Source organism: Eupeodes corollae, chromosome X (genome assembly GCF_945859685.1).
Source record: "Eupeodes corollae chromosome X, idEupCoro1.1, whole genome shotgun sequence".
In the NCBI taxonomy this organism is placed as follows: Eukaryota; Metazoa; Arthropoda; class Insecta; order Diptera; family Syrphidae; genus Eupeodes; species Eupeodes corollae.
In genome coordinates, this window is record NC_079150.1 from 2,864,485 (window position 1) to 2,878,859 (window position 14,375).

Here is a 14,375-nt window from a genome sequence, read left to right on the forward strand (position 1 = left end):
GCTGTCGGCTTGCTCGTTCCCAAAGTGTTGCGATTTACTGAAAACTCTGAACCGGGTGTGCGCAAGTGAAGCTCCTTATGTGAATGCACCACGTTATGCTCAAGCTCCACAAATGCAATTCAGTGGTCAACCACGAGAGAATTCGGGACCTATTTGCTACAATTGTCGCGAACGCGGACACGTTAAAAGGCATTGTAACCAACCTCAAAGGAAACCGCGCTGTGAAAAATGTATGACAAATAGCCACGAAACGAAAAATTGTCCCTATCAAAGTAGAGCCCCAATTAATACAATCACGAATAGTGCGCGTCAAGAAACATTGAAAACAATTTTTATCAAGAACTTAAAATGTGTTGCATTAATTGACTCCGGAAGTAGCTTCTCGCTTGTACGTAGAAAATTGTCCGCGAATTTCAAAAATAATATCGTTCCGTGCAATGAAAAACTCGTTGGATTTGCAGGAGGCGAATTTGAGTGTCGCGAAAAATTGATGGTGCCGATAACAATTGACGGGTCTGAATTTAAGAGTGAACTCATGGTCATCGATGATGAGGTGATGTCGTACGATGTTATAATTGGAGTCGATGTTCTGGGTAAAGGCCGCGTCGTAATCGAAAACGGACATTGTGAAATAATTGCGCTTGACCATGAAAAAATCGATTTTGGTGATCAACTCTCCGCAGAGGAGAAGCATAAATTAATCGCTCTTTTGAATTCGTTTGCGGGTTGTTTCGGTGATAATTTAAAAGACCTTGGGAAGTGCACGTCGTTGAAAATGCAAATTAAGCTCATGTCAAACAAACCGATCGAAAAAAAACCATACGCTATTCCTTTCCCAAAACAACAAACTGTGAACAAAATTGTTCAGGAATTACTTGATTTAGACATAATTCGTCCAGCTACATCTTCGTATGCATCACCAATTGTTATTGTTCGGAAACAAAACGGTGAAGAGCGGCTATGTGTGGACTACCGTGAGTTGAACGCAATTACAGAAAAGCGACCTTGGGCAATGCCGACCGTCGAAGAAGTTCTTACATCTATGGCAGGTAAGCGATTTTACAATACTCTTGATATGATGTCAGGCTATTACCAAATAGAAATCGAAGAAGATTGCAAACAATACACAGGATTTGTTACGAGGGATGGGCATTTTGAATTCAATCGCATGCCTTTCGGACTCAAGAATGCCCCCTCAACGTTCCAAGAGATGATGCAAAGAATAAAAAATCAGTTGAAAAGTAAAGTCTCCATTTTTGTGGATGAGATTGGGTCTGCATCGGACACTTTCGAAGAGGGTCTTCATAATCTCGCGGAATTTTTATCTATAATTCGACATGAGGGTCTAACATTGCGTTTATCAAAATGCTCATTTATGAAAAACAATGTAAAATTTCTTGGTCATGAACTTAACGAAAACGGTATTACCCCAGGAAAGAACAAAACAAACGCTATTCGTGAATATCCAGTACCGACTAACCCAACGGAGATACGAAGATTTTTGGGTCTCACTGGATTTTTCAGGAAGTTCGTAGCCAACTACGCCCATATTGCAACACCTTTGACTCGCCTGACAAGAAAGGAAGCCGTGTTCAAGTGGTCAACCGACTGTGAGAATGCGTTTCGAAAGCTTGTACACATTTTGACAGAAGAACCAGTGCTTAAAATCTATGATGTAAATAAGGAGCATCATATTCACACTGATGCCAGCAGCGTGGGCCTCGCAGCGATTCTCCTTCAAAAGAACAAAAATGGGCAGCTAGAACCAGTTTCATACTTCAGTCGGGCATGTAGCGAATCCGAAAGTCAATATCACAGCTACGAACTCGAAGTGATGGCTGTAGTCGAGGCATGTGAACGATTCCGCATTTATGTCCTTGGAAAACATTTCACGATTGCTACCGATTGCTCTGCAATATCAAGTTTGAGATCAACGAAACCACTTATACCACGTATAGCCCGCTGGTTCCTAAAACTACTGGAATATGATTTTGACATTATCCACCGACCTGGAGAGGCGATGAGGCATGTTGATGCGATGAGCCGTGCTCCGGTAGAAACCGTTCATGAACCACAAGACATAGGTGCCTGCATAATGAATGTACGAATCTCTGAAAGCGATTGGGTGTGGACAATGCAAAAACAAGACGAAAAATTACTTCAAATAATGAACATTCTCTCTGGGAAAACAGAGTCAAGTCAACAGACGAAATATTGTAGCGAGTACGTAGTGAAATCCAATCGACTCTATAAGAAAGGTGATGGAAACAAACTTTTGCTAGTTATTCCTCGTGGTATGCGTTGGCGAGTCGTGAAACTGTGTCATGATGACATAGGACACCCTGGCGTCGATGGAACAGTCAAACGAATTTCACAACATTTCTGGTTTCCTAGAACTCGAAATTTTGTTAAGGGATTCATAGGGTCATGTATTGAATGCTGCTATAGTCGTGATCCGAAAAAGAAAGAATGCCAACTGCATGGAATGGATATTCCTAAAACTCCATTTCAGGTCTTACATATGGATCATCTGGGACCATTTATCAAAAGTCGTCGTGGAAACGAACATATACTTGTTATTGTCGATGCTCTTACAAGGTATTCTATTATATTTCCTGTTAAATCAACAAAAAGTAAGCCTGTCATCGATTCGCTGAACCATTTGACATTGAGTTTCGGTGTACCAGAAACAATTGTCACCGATCGAGGAACTGCATTCACCTCGGCTTTGTTTGAAGACTTCTGTAACCATAATTTAATACAACATATTAAAGTAGCAGTGAGGACTCCACGAGCAAACGGGCTTGCTGAGAGAGTGAACCAAAGCATATTGGCCTATTTAAGAACTTCATCCAACGATGTTAAAGATTGGGATACCAAGCTCCGTGAATTGCAGTGGACAATAAACACTAAAACTAATTCGACAACAAAATTTTCTCCGATTGAACTCATATACGATTTTCCACTCCGTGACATCAGTGGCAATAAATTGTTATCAGCACTCCATGAGGACGACATCAATCTCGCTGACAACCCACCAGCTAATGAGAAACGTGAAGAAGCAATCAAAAATATCGAAATAGCAAGAGAAAAGTGGAAGAAACGATTCAACGCTAAATACAAAACGCCACACAAATACGAGGAAGGAGATCTTGTGCTCATCGAAAGTCCGATCCAAAGTACAGGCGAGTCTCGGAAGCTAGAAAACAAATATAAGGGTCCATACTTGGTGACAAAGGTTCTGCGATTCGATCGTTATGTCGTGGAGAACATTGATGGAGTGAAAGTTAAGCGCAAGTTTACTACAGTAGTTAGCAGCGATAAACTCAAACCTTGGTGTGCTCTATATCCAGAGATCGACGAAGACTACGACACCGAAGAAGAAGACCAAAATCTGAACCATAACACAGAGTAACTCGGGACGAGTTGAAGTCAGAAAGGGCCGAGCTGTCATCCCTGTATTCATTCCTTCATTTGTATACTTCCTATCCTAACATCCGTGTATTCACTTTTATGTATCTATCTGTCCTTCTCTTTGTCTATACTTTTCATTTACATCTTTATAACCATTCATTCTGAATGTAGAAGTCGTTATGATCGCACGGTCGCAATCTGATAATAAAATTAAGATTAAAATTAACTTCTTGTTGAGTCATTTATTTATTCGGAATCGGCTGTCAAAAGGACACTATCAAACACCCATTAGTACACCATTTCAAATCCCTTCTGTTTCAATTTTTTCTGATGGCTTTTACTAATATCTATAACCGGCCTCTTACAGGGTGTTCCATTTTCATGAGTTTTTCTGGATTTGAGCTAATTACATATTAAATAATTGGATATATTTATGCTTTTTACAAATAAAACTTATTAAGAGGGTTTGTGTACCATATATAGAGCATGTAGCATGAAACAAAGAGGGTTGTCACAAAATACGACAAGCGAATCCAAATTCACTACATTAACACTGAACTTTATATTTGATACTTTTAGATTTATAAATTGTGTTTTTTAGAGGCATAGCAATTTGAAATAGAATTAAAAAAAGAAGAGTTTAATGCGGAATTTACTGTATTTGAAGGCTAATCTGATTTTAATATGATTTCTGACATATGATCACCATGGCTGGCTAGGTTTTAGTCTAATCAAATTTTCGATGACTTTAAATTTTGGCCTAATATAGGAAATAACGGCGAATGTTGTCTGAATAATAGCGACTTCACATATTTCCATTGAAAACAGTCAAGTGGCGTTAAATCGCACTATCTTGGAGGCCAATTCACGAGTCCTGTAAGAAACTATGCGCTTACCAAACATTTCATTCAATAAATTCGTTGCTGCTGTGTGACATGTTGCATCGTAATCATGGCGCTATGGAAGTTACCATTGACTATGACGTTCTGGTCAGCATCGTTTTTAGAACTTTCAATGTTTATGAATGTAACTATGTATGTCTCAATATACACATAAGAGAGTTTTGTTTATGGATGTAGAGACTTGATCGGAAAAGGACACGTCAATTTCTTGCGATTATAGCCATCAAACGTCGAGTCTTCTTAGAGTATTTAATTGTTTTGGGGTTTGTATCGGGATTAAAAATTGGCCTTATTTCACATGGCCTATTTTCATGGCACTTTATGGCTGCTCTGAAATCTATGCTAATATGTATTATTATTTTTAACGAACCACAGTTAAATAGTTGATATTTTCGGAATTCTTGGAATCTATGGTTTACTACGTACTATTTATGATTTCAATATTCTTTAAATTTGGTTAATCAATCAAAAAGGCTAAGAAAATGACTTTTTAATTATAATGCTGGTGTTTACTGAAAGTAATTTTGAAGAACGAAAGGTTCTTAATGAATGGCAGTATGGCTTTTGTAGCAAAATAGGTTCACTGGTAATCTCATGGTTTTATCTCACCGAACAGTGGGGAAAATATTTACATCGATTTGGAGAAGTAAGTTTGTTGCACTTGAAGTTTCAAAGGCACTTTATAGAGTTTGGCATCAAATCATTTGGTATTGATGTATCTCTTCTTTGTTGGGGTATAAATGGGGAATAAAAAACCGTGTATTCTTTAATGTTTCTAAAATTCAATGCTTTTTGGCTGTCTCAAAATCGTAGTCCTCCCCCAAAGCCACTATCCATGGGTGGTACTTGCATCGATTAGACTGACAGCTTTCAATTCAAGGTATGTTACTTACTCACAAACCACTTGTTGTGGAGTGATCACATATTCGATATTGCCAAAAATGCTGCTGCTAAGTGTGCTCAGACGATGCAAGAAATTGTTTACCTCTTCTGATCTGGCTATAATTTGCAAAGCTTGTCTTGAGTCTTTTGGATAGAATTGAAAAGAGAGCTCTAAAATAATAGTAGATCGTTCTCTTATCGAGACATTTGCTTCTCCTGAACTTGAAAACCGCCGCAAGGTCTCATGCCTATCGTTGTTTTATCAACAATGCTCTGTAAAATAGCCAGTTTTATTCCTCCTTTCAAACAATTCAACCGTAATACCCGTTTTCTCTAGAAAAGCCTATTAGTTTACCCTTAAGCCCACTTTCAGACGTACTGTCAAGTATAGGGATTCTTTCTTTAGCCGCGCTACACTGGAATGTTTTACCAGGTTCAATATTTCCCACTCATTACAATAGGCAGACAAGTGTGTATATCCTTTCTAATCCTTTCCTTTCCTAATTGCTCGTATTGTGTTGAATCATACAATTTAAAAAAAAATCACTCCAATGAATTATAACCTTGAAAGTTTTGTTTAAAATGTAACCCACAATGAAAAAAGTACACATGTTGACAAAGTTTTCTTACTGCCATTAAAATTGAGCTTTTCAATGGATTTTTGGTAGCCTTAATTCAAATCCGAATTTTAAATTCATGTCAGGTTTTTAAGGTATTATTTTTAAAATTTCTTGAATAATCAGTTTTTCATATAATATTAGACAAAACTTCAAAAGTTGTTAGATTTCAACTGTCTTACATTCAAATAAAGACTCATAACTAATAAGAATTTCCAGAAACTAAATAAGATACTAGAATGATTTAATAGTATCTTAAAGATAAAGATTTGAACTTTTCAAAATCATCATACAATTTATTGTTAAGAGAAATTTTTATTTTAGTCTTATAAACCCCGTTTCTGGTTGTTTTTAGCATTTTTAAAGGTTCACATTTCTTCAAAATCTGATGTGATAGAAAAATCTGAAGGCGAGATTCTCTAATCTAGGACATCTTAATCCTTTAAACATTTTTGTTCGTGATTTTCTTTTTTAATATAAAGTTTGAACGTTGACAATATATTTGAATCACTACATGATTTAAATGAACCATGCGCATTGTTGCAAACATCGATTCTTTTAGGTAATGTTTAATCTTTTTTTGACACATATTTGGTGGTCTCTCAGCCATAACTTGACGAGAGTTGGTTTTTAAGCTCCCAAGGGTTAGGTTTAGCTGCATCAACACGGTTTATCTCCACAAAAAAAATCCAGTAGAGCCAAATCACATGATCTTGGTAACCAGTTGATATCGCCACGACGAGAAATTACGCGGTCAGGAAATGTGGATGTATTGGTCTGCCGCTCTTCAATTAATTGAGGATTCTCGGAACCCTAAATACGACAATTTTGTTTTGTTCCAAAAATCGTCGACGAACACCCCGACGCGACGCGACGCAAGTATTCTGGTTGTATGGGAGAGCGGAAAAAAGTCTGTTTAATCTGAACGGTTCAACGGATTTAAATGAAATTTGTCAAAAATGATTAGTCTTATACATATTTGGTCAAAATTTGGTTGCAAAAAAATAAGTTATAAGTAAAGACAGTAAAATCTGAACTATTAAACGAATTTTAATAAAATTTGACACACATGTTAAAATTAGTCTTTTTTTAAAGTCTTGGTCAAAATTTAGATTTAAGTAAGAGATTTTATTCTAATAAGCCAGGTAATAAAAAATTACGCGATACACAACAAAAACAATGCAATATAACTTTAAAAATAACACCTATTTTATTTATACCTACTTTTAGCGAAAAAAAAAATAAAGGACGATCCCCAATCCTTTTCTTTATTTTGTTTTAAGCTCTATCATACAATTTAAAATGTCATAAAACGATATTGTTTTTCGTGTAGGTACTGTTTTCAAAAAAATTGAGTTAAAAGTTGACAAATTTTTCAGGTAGAAATAAATGGTTTCGCAAAAACCGGAATTCTCAGACCTGGGTCAATGTATTAATATTGTTTAACCAGTTAATTCTGACAATTAATACGGAAGAAATCAAATTTTTCAGTAAACACCACCGTTAAAATGCAGTTTTTTTTTTTAAATCCGATTCAGTGAAATATTTTTGATCATAACTTCCACATCTGCACGTATCTGCAGCTATTTTTTTTCCAATTAAATTATTTAAGAATCTAGAGAGTTTATTTAAAGGAACTTCGTAAAACAACATCCCAAAATTTGTTGAAAATACGGTTCGCGATTTGAGTAAAATTATTTTTCAATTTTGGGGGCTTGTAAATCAGAACATACAATATATATGTATGTTAAAAACACTTTAAAATTATACGCTCGGGTTATCTAAGAGTACTTAAGCATACAGTTTAAAAGGATGAATACGACTTTTTAAAAAGATTTTTTTCCGGTCTCGCACCACTGTGCGACGTATCTACGACGTTGTAAAAGGAACAGTGTTGGCAAACCTGGCAACGCTGACACCTCCCAACTTAAGATATAAATTTGGTACCACTTTCATAAAAAACGTCAAAAAGAACTCGAGGTACAGAGAAGAGGTTAGGAATTATTTTTCGAACCAACCCAACCTTAAAAAACGAAAATTTTAGTTTTTTTTTTTCTAATTTAAATAGCAATTAATAAATCTTTTACTTAAATAAAAAGCTATACATAAAATTCTAAAGTTTTAGTATTATTTGAAGGAAATTACTCCTATAACATCCTAAAATTTTCTTTTGCGAGTGAAATTCTTCACGAGAGTCCACTCATAGCTGGCGCATAAGCCTAATCATCGCTGCCACACAAGCCCTATTATCGCTGCCACAAAAGCCCAATCATCGCTGTCGCAACCTGAAAAGAACATAAGGTAAGTCTTAACCATGTCTGAACATTCTCATTCTTCGTTGTCCCAATCGAAAAGAATAGCTCACTCCCTCCCACATAATCAAGAATATACCGAACAATTCAACTGCGTCAAATGCGATCGAGAAGATAGCTTCGATGAAATGGTACAATGTGATAAATGTGACCATTGGTATCATTTTGTATGTGCTGACGTACATGGCGATGACGTCGAGGACAAAGAGTGGATCTGTCCAAAATGTTTAAAAACTTCAGCTACACATCTTCCAAAATCAGTTACTTCACGTCACGGCCAACCTGCAATGCCAAAAGGTCAAAAGCAACATGTGCAAGCATCATCAACGGCCAAAGCAAATCCGCCAGAGGTGTTAGACTGCCAAGATACAAGATCCAAACCACTGTCCAAAGCCGCTCATTCTGAATGCTCAAGAAAATCACGATCGTCAGTGAAGTCTGTACAGCTACAGCTTAAGAAATTAGAAGAAGAACGCTTGCTTCAAGAAAAAAGAGATCGAGAGTATTTGCAGAAAAAATATGAAATTCTCGAACAGCTTCCATCGGACAATGATGAGGACATTGATGATGATCTTGACATTTGTGAGATAGAGGACAGAACGTCCAAATGGGTGGAAACAGTGAAACGAACCACAGGTGATTCACCTGCAAGAAAGCCCTCTAAGCTTTTAAATCCTCAGCCACAAATTACATCCCACACTCTACAACAGATAGACGAAAATCCAACTAATCCGAACAATGCACAAGACGAGAATGCTCAACCGCTCATAATGCGCTCCAATGAAGTTGGAACTATACCTGGCCATACTTTCAATGCGCCAAAAATAAATTCCCTTCATCTAGCAGCAAGGCATGCAATGCCTAAAGAGCTACCTAGCTTCAGCGGCAATCCAGAAGACTGGCCGCTTTTCATTAGTTGTCTGGAAAATTCAACACGTTCGTGCGGATACACAAATGATGAAAATCTTATGCGACTCCAGCGCTGCTTGAAAGGTAAAGCCTTAGAAGCAGTGCGCTATAGACTCTTATACCCTGAAAACGTTCCATCAATTATATCTACTCTGCAGATGCTGTACGGTAGACCTGATGTCATCATACATTCACTTTTAAATAAGATCCGTAATGAGCCTGCTCCAAGAGCTGATAGGCTAGATACACTTGTGACGTTTTCCTTTGCAGTACAAAATATCCATGCCATCATGGAATCTAAACATTTAGAGTCTCATATTGCAAACCCATCTTTACTCCAAGAATTGACTGAAAAGCTTCCCGCGTCTATACGACTTAACTGGGGTATACACAAGCAAACTTTAGATGCTGTTAACTTATCTACATTCTGCACATGGTTAAGTTCAATAGCTAGAGCAGCAGTTGAGGTGTCACCGTCTACTCCATTTAGAAATACGGAATCTAAATTTGAAAGACGCTCTCCAAGTACAAAAACCTATTTAAACACGCATCAAGAAATAGAGACACGAAATAAACCATCCCGAAAATGCAAAATTTGCAATGGCAATTGTGACCATGTTGAAAATTGTCATAAATTTATATCCATGACACTAAAAAATAAATGGTCAGCTGTAAATGAATTTCATCTTTGCCGAACATGCCTACGTCCTCATGGTAAGAGTCGTTGTACTTCTACAAAAAAATGCGGTCAAAACGGTTGTGTATTTAAGCATCACAGTCTATTGCATAAGTTTGATACAGATGAAAGTACACCATCGACTTCAATCAACAGCAACAAAAACAACCAAGATCAAAACAGTACAAATGGAACCCAATTTAATTGTCACGTTCACAAATCCGAAAATCGTTTAACAATATTTAGAATTATCCCTATAACCCTATATAGTAGCAGTGCACGATTTGAAACCTTTGCTTTCCTAGATGACGGTTCGTCCATAACCCTTATGGATGAAGAACTTGCCTCAATTCTAGGCCTCGATGGTGAAGCTGAACCTTTATGCCTAAAATGGACATCTGACACTCATCGTATGGAAGAAGGGTCACAAAAAGTTAGTGTGAAAATCTCCGGCACTGGAATAAAAAACAAATACGAGCTATCAAATGTACGTACTGTAAAATCATTGGACTTACCCTCACAATCAATTGACGCGGATACAATGAAGGATAATTATCGACACTTAAAAGGTATTCCCATATCCTCTTACTTGAATGCAAAACCAAGAATTTTAATAGGGTTAGATCACTGGAACCTGGCTGTTTCGTTGCGTACTCGTGAGGGGAAAAATAATGAACCAGTAGTCACTAAGACAAGACTAGGATGGGTAGTACATGGCGTCTGCGAAGAACAAAAGGGGTCACAACAAAAACATTATAATTTTCACGTTTGTGAATGCCAACCACACCTAGATGACGAGCTTCATCAACTCGTTAAAAAACAATTTAATATAGAGAACGTTGACGCGAAATCCGTAAAAAAACTATTTTCAACAGATGACACGAAGGCAAAACAAATTTTGGAAACGCAATGTTATCGCGATGGAAACCGGTTTATTGTCCCACTTTTATGGAGAAACGATAATGATATACTGCCTGATAGCCGTCGTATGGCTGAGCGGCGTTTAAAATGCTTAGAGTCCAGAATGTCTAAAGAACCTGCACTAGCCACAAAGCTCCAGCAAGAAGTTGCTAAATATTTAAAAAAAGGCTATGCAAGAAAGCTCTCTAAAGAGGAATCTGATGAGCGAACACCACGAACGTGGTATCTGCCAGTTTTTCCAGTGCTTAATCCGAGTAAGCCTAATAAAGTCCGTATGGTGTGGGATGCTGCAGCGAAGGTTGATGGCGTTTCACTGAACTCAGTTTTACTGAGTGGGCCTGATACTCTTCCGTCATTAGCTGCTGTTCTTTATCGATTTAGAGAGCGAAAAATAGGCATATGTGCTGACATTAGAGAAATGTTCCACCAGATTTTAATAAACAGAAATGATCAAAACGCTCAAAGGTTTTTGTGGAGAAACCCAACAACGAAGCAAATTGAGGAATACATTATGAGAGTAATGATATTTGGAGCAACATGTTCTCCATATTGTGCTCAATTTGTAAAAAACAAAAATGCAACTGAGTACTTGGACGATTACCCAAGAGCTGCAAAAGCTATAATTGAGAACCACTACGTCGACGATTATCTCGACAGTGTCGACTCCGAAGACGAAGCGGTTGAGTTAGCGCGAGCTGTAAAATATATTCACTCAAAGGCTGGATTTGACATTCACAATTTTATTTCAAATTCACCAAATGTCTTGCGTGCTCTCAATGCCGAAATAAATGACCACACAACAAAAAATATTACTGATGGGAACATTTCAAATAGTCATGAAAAAATACTGGGAATGTGGTGGTCGAACAACAGTGATACCTTTTCCTTTTTATTCAAATGTCCAAAGCTGAAACCGGGCATTCTGTCAGGCCAAATATGTCCAACAAAAAGAGAAGTTTTGAGGTCATTAATGAGCATCTTCGACCCACTTGGATTGATTACAAATTTTTTAGTAAGGCTAAAAATATTATTACGAGAAATCTGGCGATCATCGGTACAGTGGGATGAAAAAATACGTGAGCAACACTTTGTAGAATGGTGTGATTGGGTGGACCACCTCCCTATGGTACAAAGGCTAGTGATTAATCGTCCGTACATAAATATGATTGAATATAAGACAAAACCTAACGTTCAATTACACGTGTTTGTGGATGCAAGTGAGAACGCATTCGCAGCAGTTGCATACCTTCGTTTCTCATCCGGCTATCTAATTGAATGTGCTCTCGTTGGTGCAAAGGCAAAAGTTGCACCGCTTAAAGATACGTCTATACCTAGATTAGAACTAGAAGCTGCAGTATTGGGTGTCCGTCTTTCTAAGTCTATTCGCGAGGGTCATTCAATATCCATAGATAAGATTATTTTCTGGTCTGATTCAAAAACAGTCCTTTATTGGATTAGGTCAGAAGATCGCCGCTATAAGCACTTTGTAGCATTTAGAATCGGGGAAATTATCGAAGCATCTGACCCTAATGATTGGAGGTGGATTCCAACAAAAGAAAATGTGGCAGACGAGGCCACAAAATGGAAACGTCACATGAAATTTGAGTCTGAATGCAGATGGTATAAGGGGCCTTCATTCCTTTACCAACAGGAAGATCAATGGCCAAGAGATGAATCCCTTCAATTTATCACTGTAGAGGAAGCTAGGGTGAATTTCGTTCAAAACGTTTCAAAAACTAATGCAAGCATTATTGAGTACACTCGTTTTTCTAAATGGAATAGACTTTTACGTTCACTTGCCTATGTTTTTAAATTCATCGACATTAAGTGTCGTAAAAGAGCGGCAGACGAACTGATTCCTTTATCCACAGATGATTTGAAGCGCGCACAAAACTACTTGTATCGACAATGTCAATTAGAGGCATATCCAGCAGTAGTCGCCTTCTTGAAAAATAAACAAAATTATTCGACTCTAGAAGAGACAAATCCACTCTATCAGCTTTCTCCTTATATGGACTCCAATGATGTCATCCGGATAAATGGGCGTATTGACGCTGCAAATGATATTCCATATGACACAAAACGACCTATTATCCTGCCTAAACATCATTATGTCACTCATTTAATCATTGATGCAGTTCATCAACGTTTATATCACCAACATAGCGAAACCGTCATTAACGAACTGAAGCAACTTTACTACATTACATCACTTAGAACTACGGTAAGGAAAGTGATAAATAAATGCCAGGACTGCAGAAACAAAAAATCAAAACCTATTCCCCCACTTATGGGTGAACTTCCACCCAGCAGATTGAAATCGTTTAATCGTCCGTTTTCCTACATCGGGATAGATTACTTCGGACCAATGAATGTGAAAGTTGGAAGGCACTTAGAAAAGAGATGGGGTGTTATTATTACTTGTATGACCATCCGCGCAATTCATATTGAAGTCGCGCATAGTCTATCTACCGATTCATGTATCTTAGCGATTAAGAGGTTCATGGCTCGTAGAGGCACACCATTGGAGATAACTAGTGATAATGGGACAAACTTTCGGGGTGCAAGCAGAGAACTTAAGGATGCAGTCGAACAGATCGATCACTCAAGAATAGCTAATGAATTCGTTAGTGCAGATTTAAGATGGAGGTTCATACCGCCAGCATCGCCACATATGGGGGGGAGTTGGGAGCGAATGGTTCGTTCAGTGAAGCAAGTTTTAGCAAATATGCAACCATCTCGAAATCCTTCAGATGAAATTCTTTTGAGTATGATGGCTGAAGTCGAAAATATTATTAATTCCAGGCCATTAACTTATGTTCCGTTAGACTGCGACAGCGATGAGGCCTTAACGCCGAATCATTTTTTATTGGGTTCATCGAGTGGCAAAATTCATTTTGGCGAATTCAACGACGATAGTATTGTTCTCAAAAAAGGGTGGATGACATGTGAACAATTTGCCAACTCATTTTGGAGGCGTTGGGTGCAAGAGTACCTACCAACCTTGACTAAGCGAACAAAATGGTTCAACCCCACCAGACCAATCAGTATCGGTGATGTTGTTATCGTAGTAGACAAACAGTTTCCGAGAAATCAATGGCCAAAAGGAGTAGTCACCAAGGTGTTCCCAGGGAAGGACGGCCAAGTACGAAGTGCCCTCGTACAAACATCATCAGGATGCTACACGAGACCCGCTACCAAGCTTGCAATCTTAGATGTCAATGGGCCAGGTTTGGATCTAGATGGTAACCAGGAACAGGGCTCCAGCTTACCAGGGGGGAGTGTTGGCAAACCTGGCAACGCTGACACCTCCCAACTTAAGATATAAATTTGGTACCACTTTCATAAAAAACGTCAAAAAGAACTCGAGGTACAGAGAAGAGGTTAGGAATTATTTTTCGAACCAACCCAACCTTAAAAAACGAAAATTTTAGTTTTTTTTTTTCTAATTTAAATAGCAATTAATAAATCTTTTACTTAAATAAAAAGCTATACATAAAATTCTAAAGTTTTAGTATTATTTGAAGGAAATTACTCCTATAACAGAACAGTGTAGATCAAAATGTAAATTACACCATAATGTGCCGTAAGACTGTGTTAATTCCTGACAACGACAATGAATCGACACATTCGGGTGTTCGGCAAAGCCTTTACTTACAGCAGTGGTACGAGTGAAACGATGACGCACAGGCCTTTCAATATCTGCAACCAATCCAGTCTCTTCAAATTTCTTCACAATTTT

General features: G+C 37.8%; 1 protein-coding gene across 1 annotated transcript; it reads left to right on the forward strand.

Annotated features, from left to right (window-relative positions):
• Positions 1–8,129: 8,129 nt before the first annotated feature.
• On the forward strand, positions 8,130–13,961 carry LOC129953216 (uncharacterized). Its single transcript, XM_056066168.1, has one exon. It carries the CDS (start codon positions 8,130–8,132, stop codon positions 13,959–13,961), a length of 5,832 nt encoding a protein of 1,943 aa, XP_055922143.1.
• The last annotated feature ends 414 nt before the right edge of the window (positions 13,962–14,375 follow it).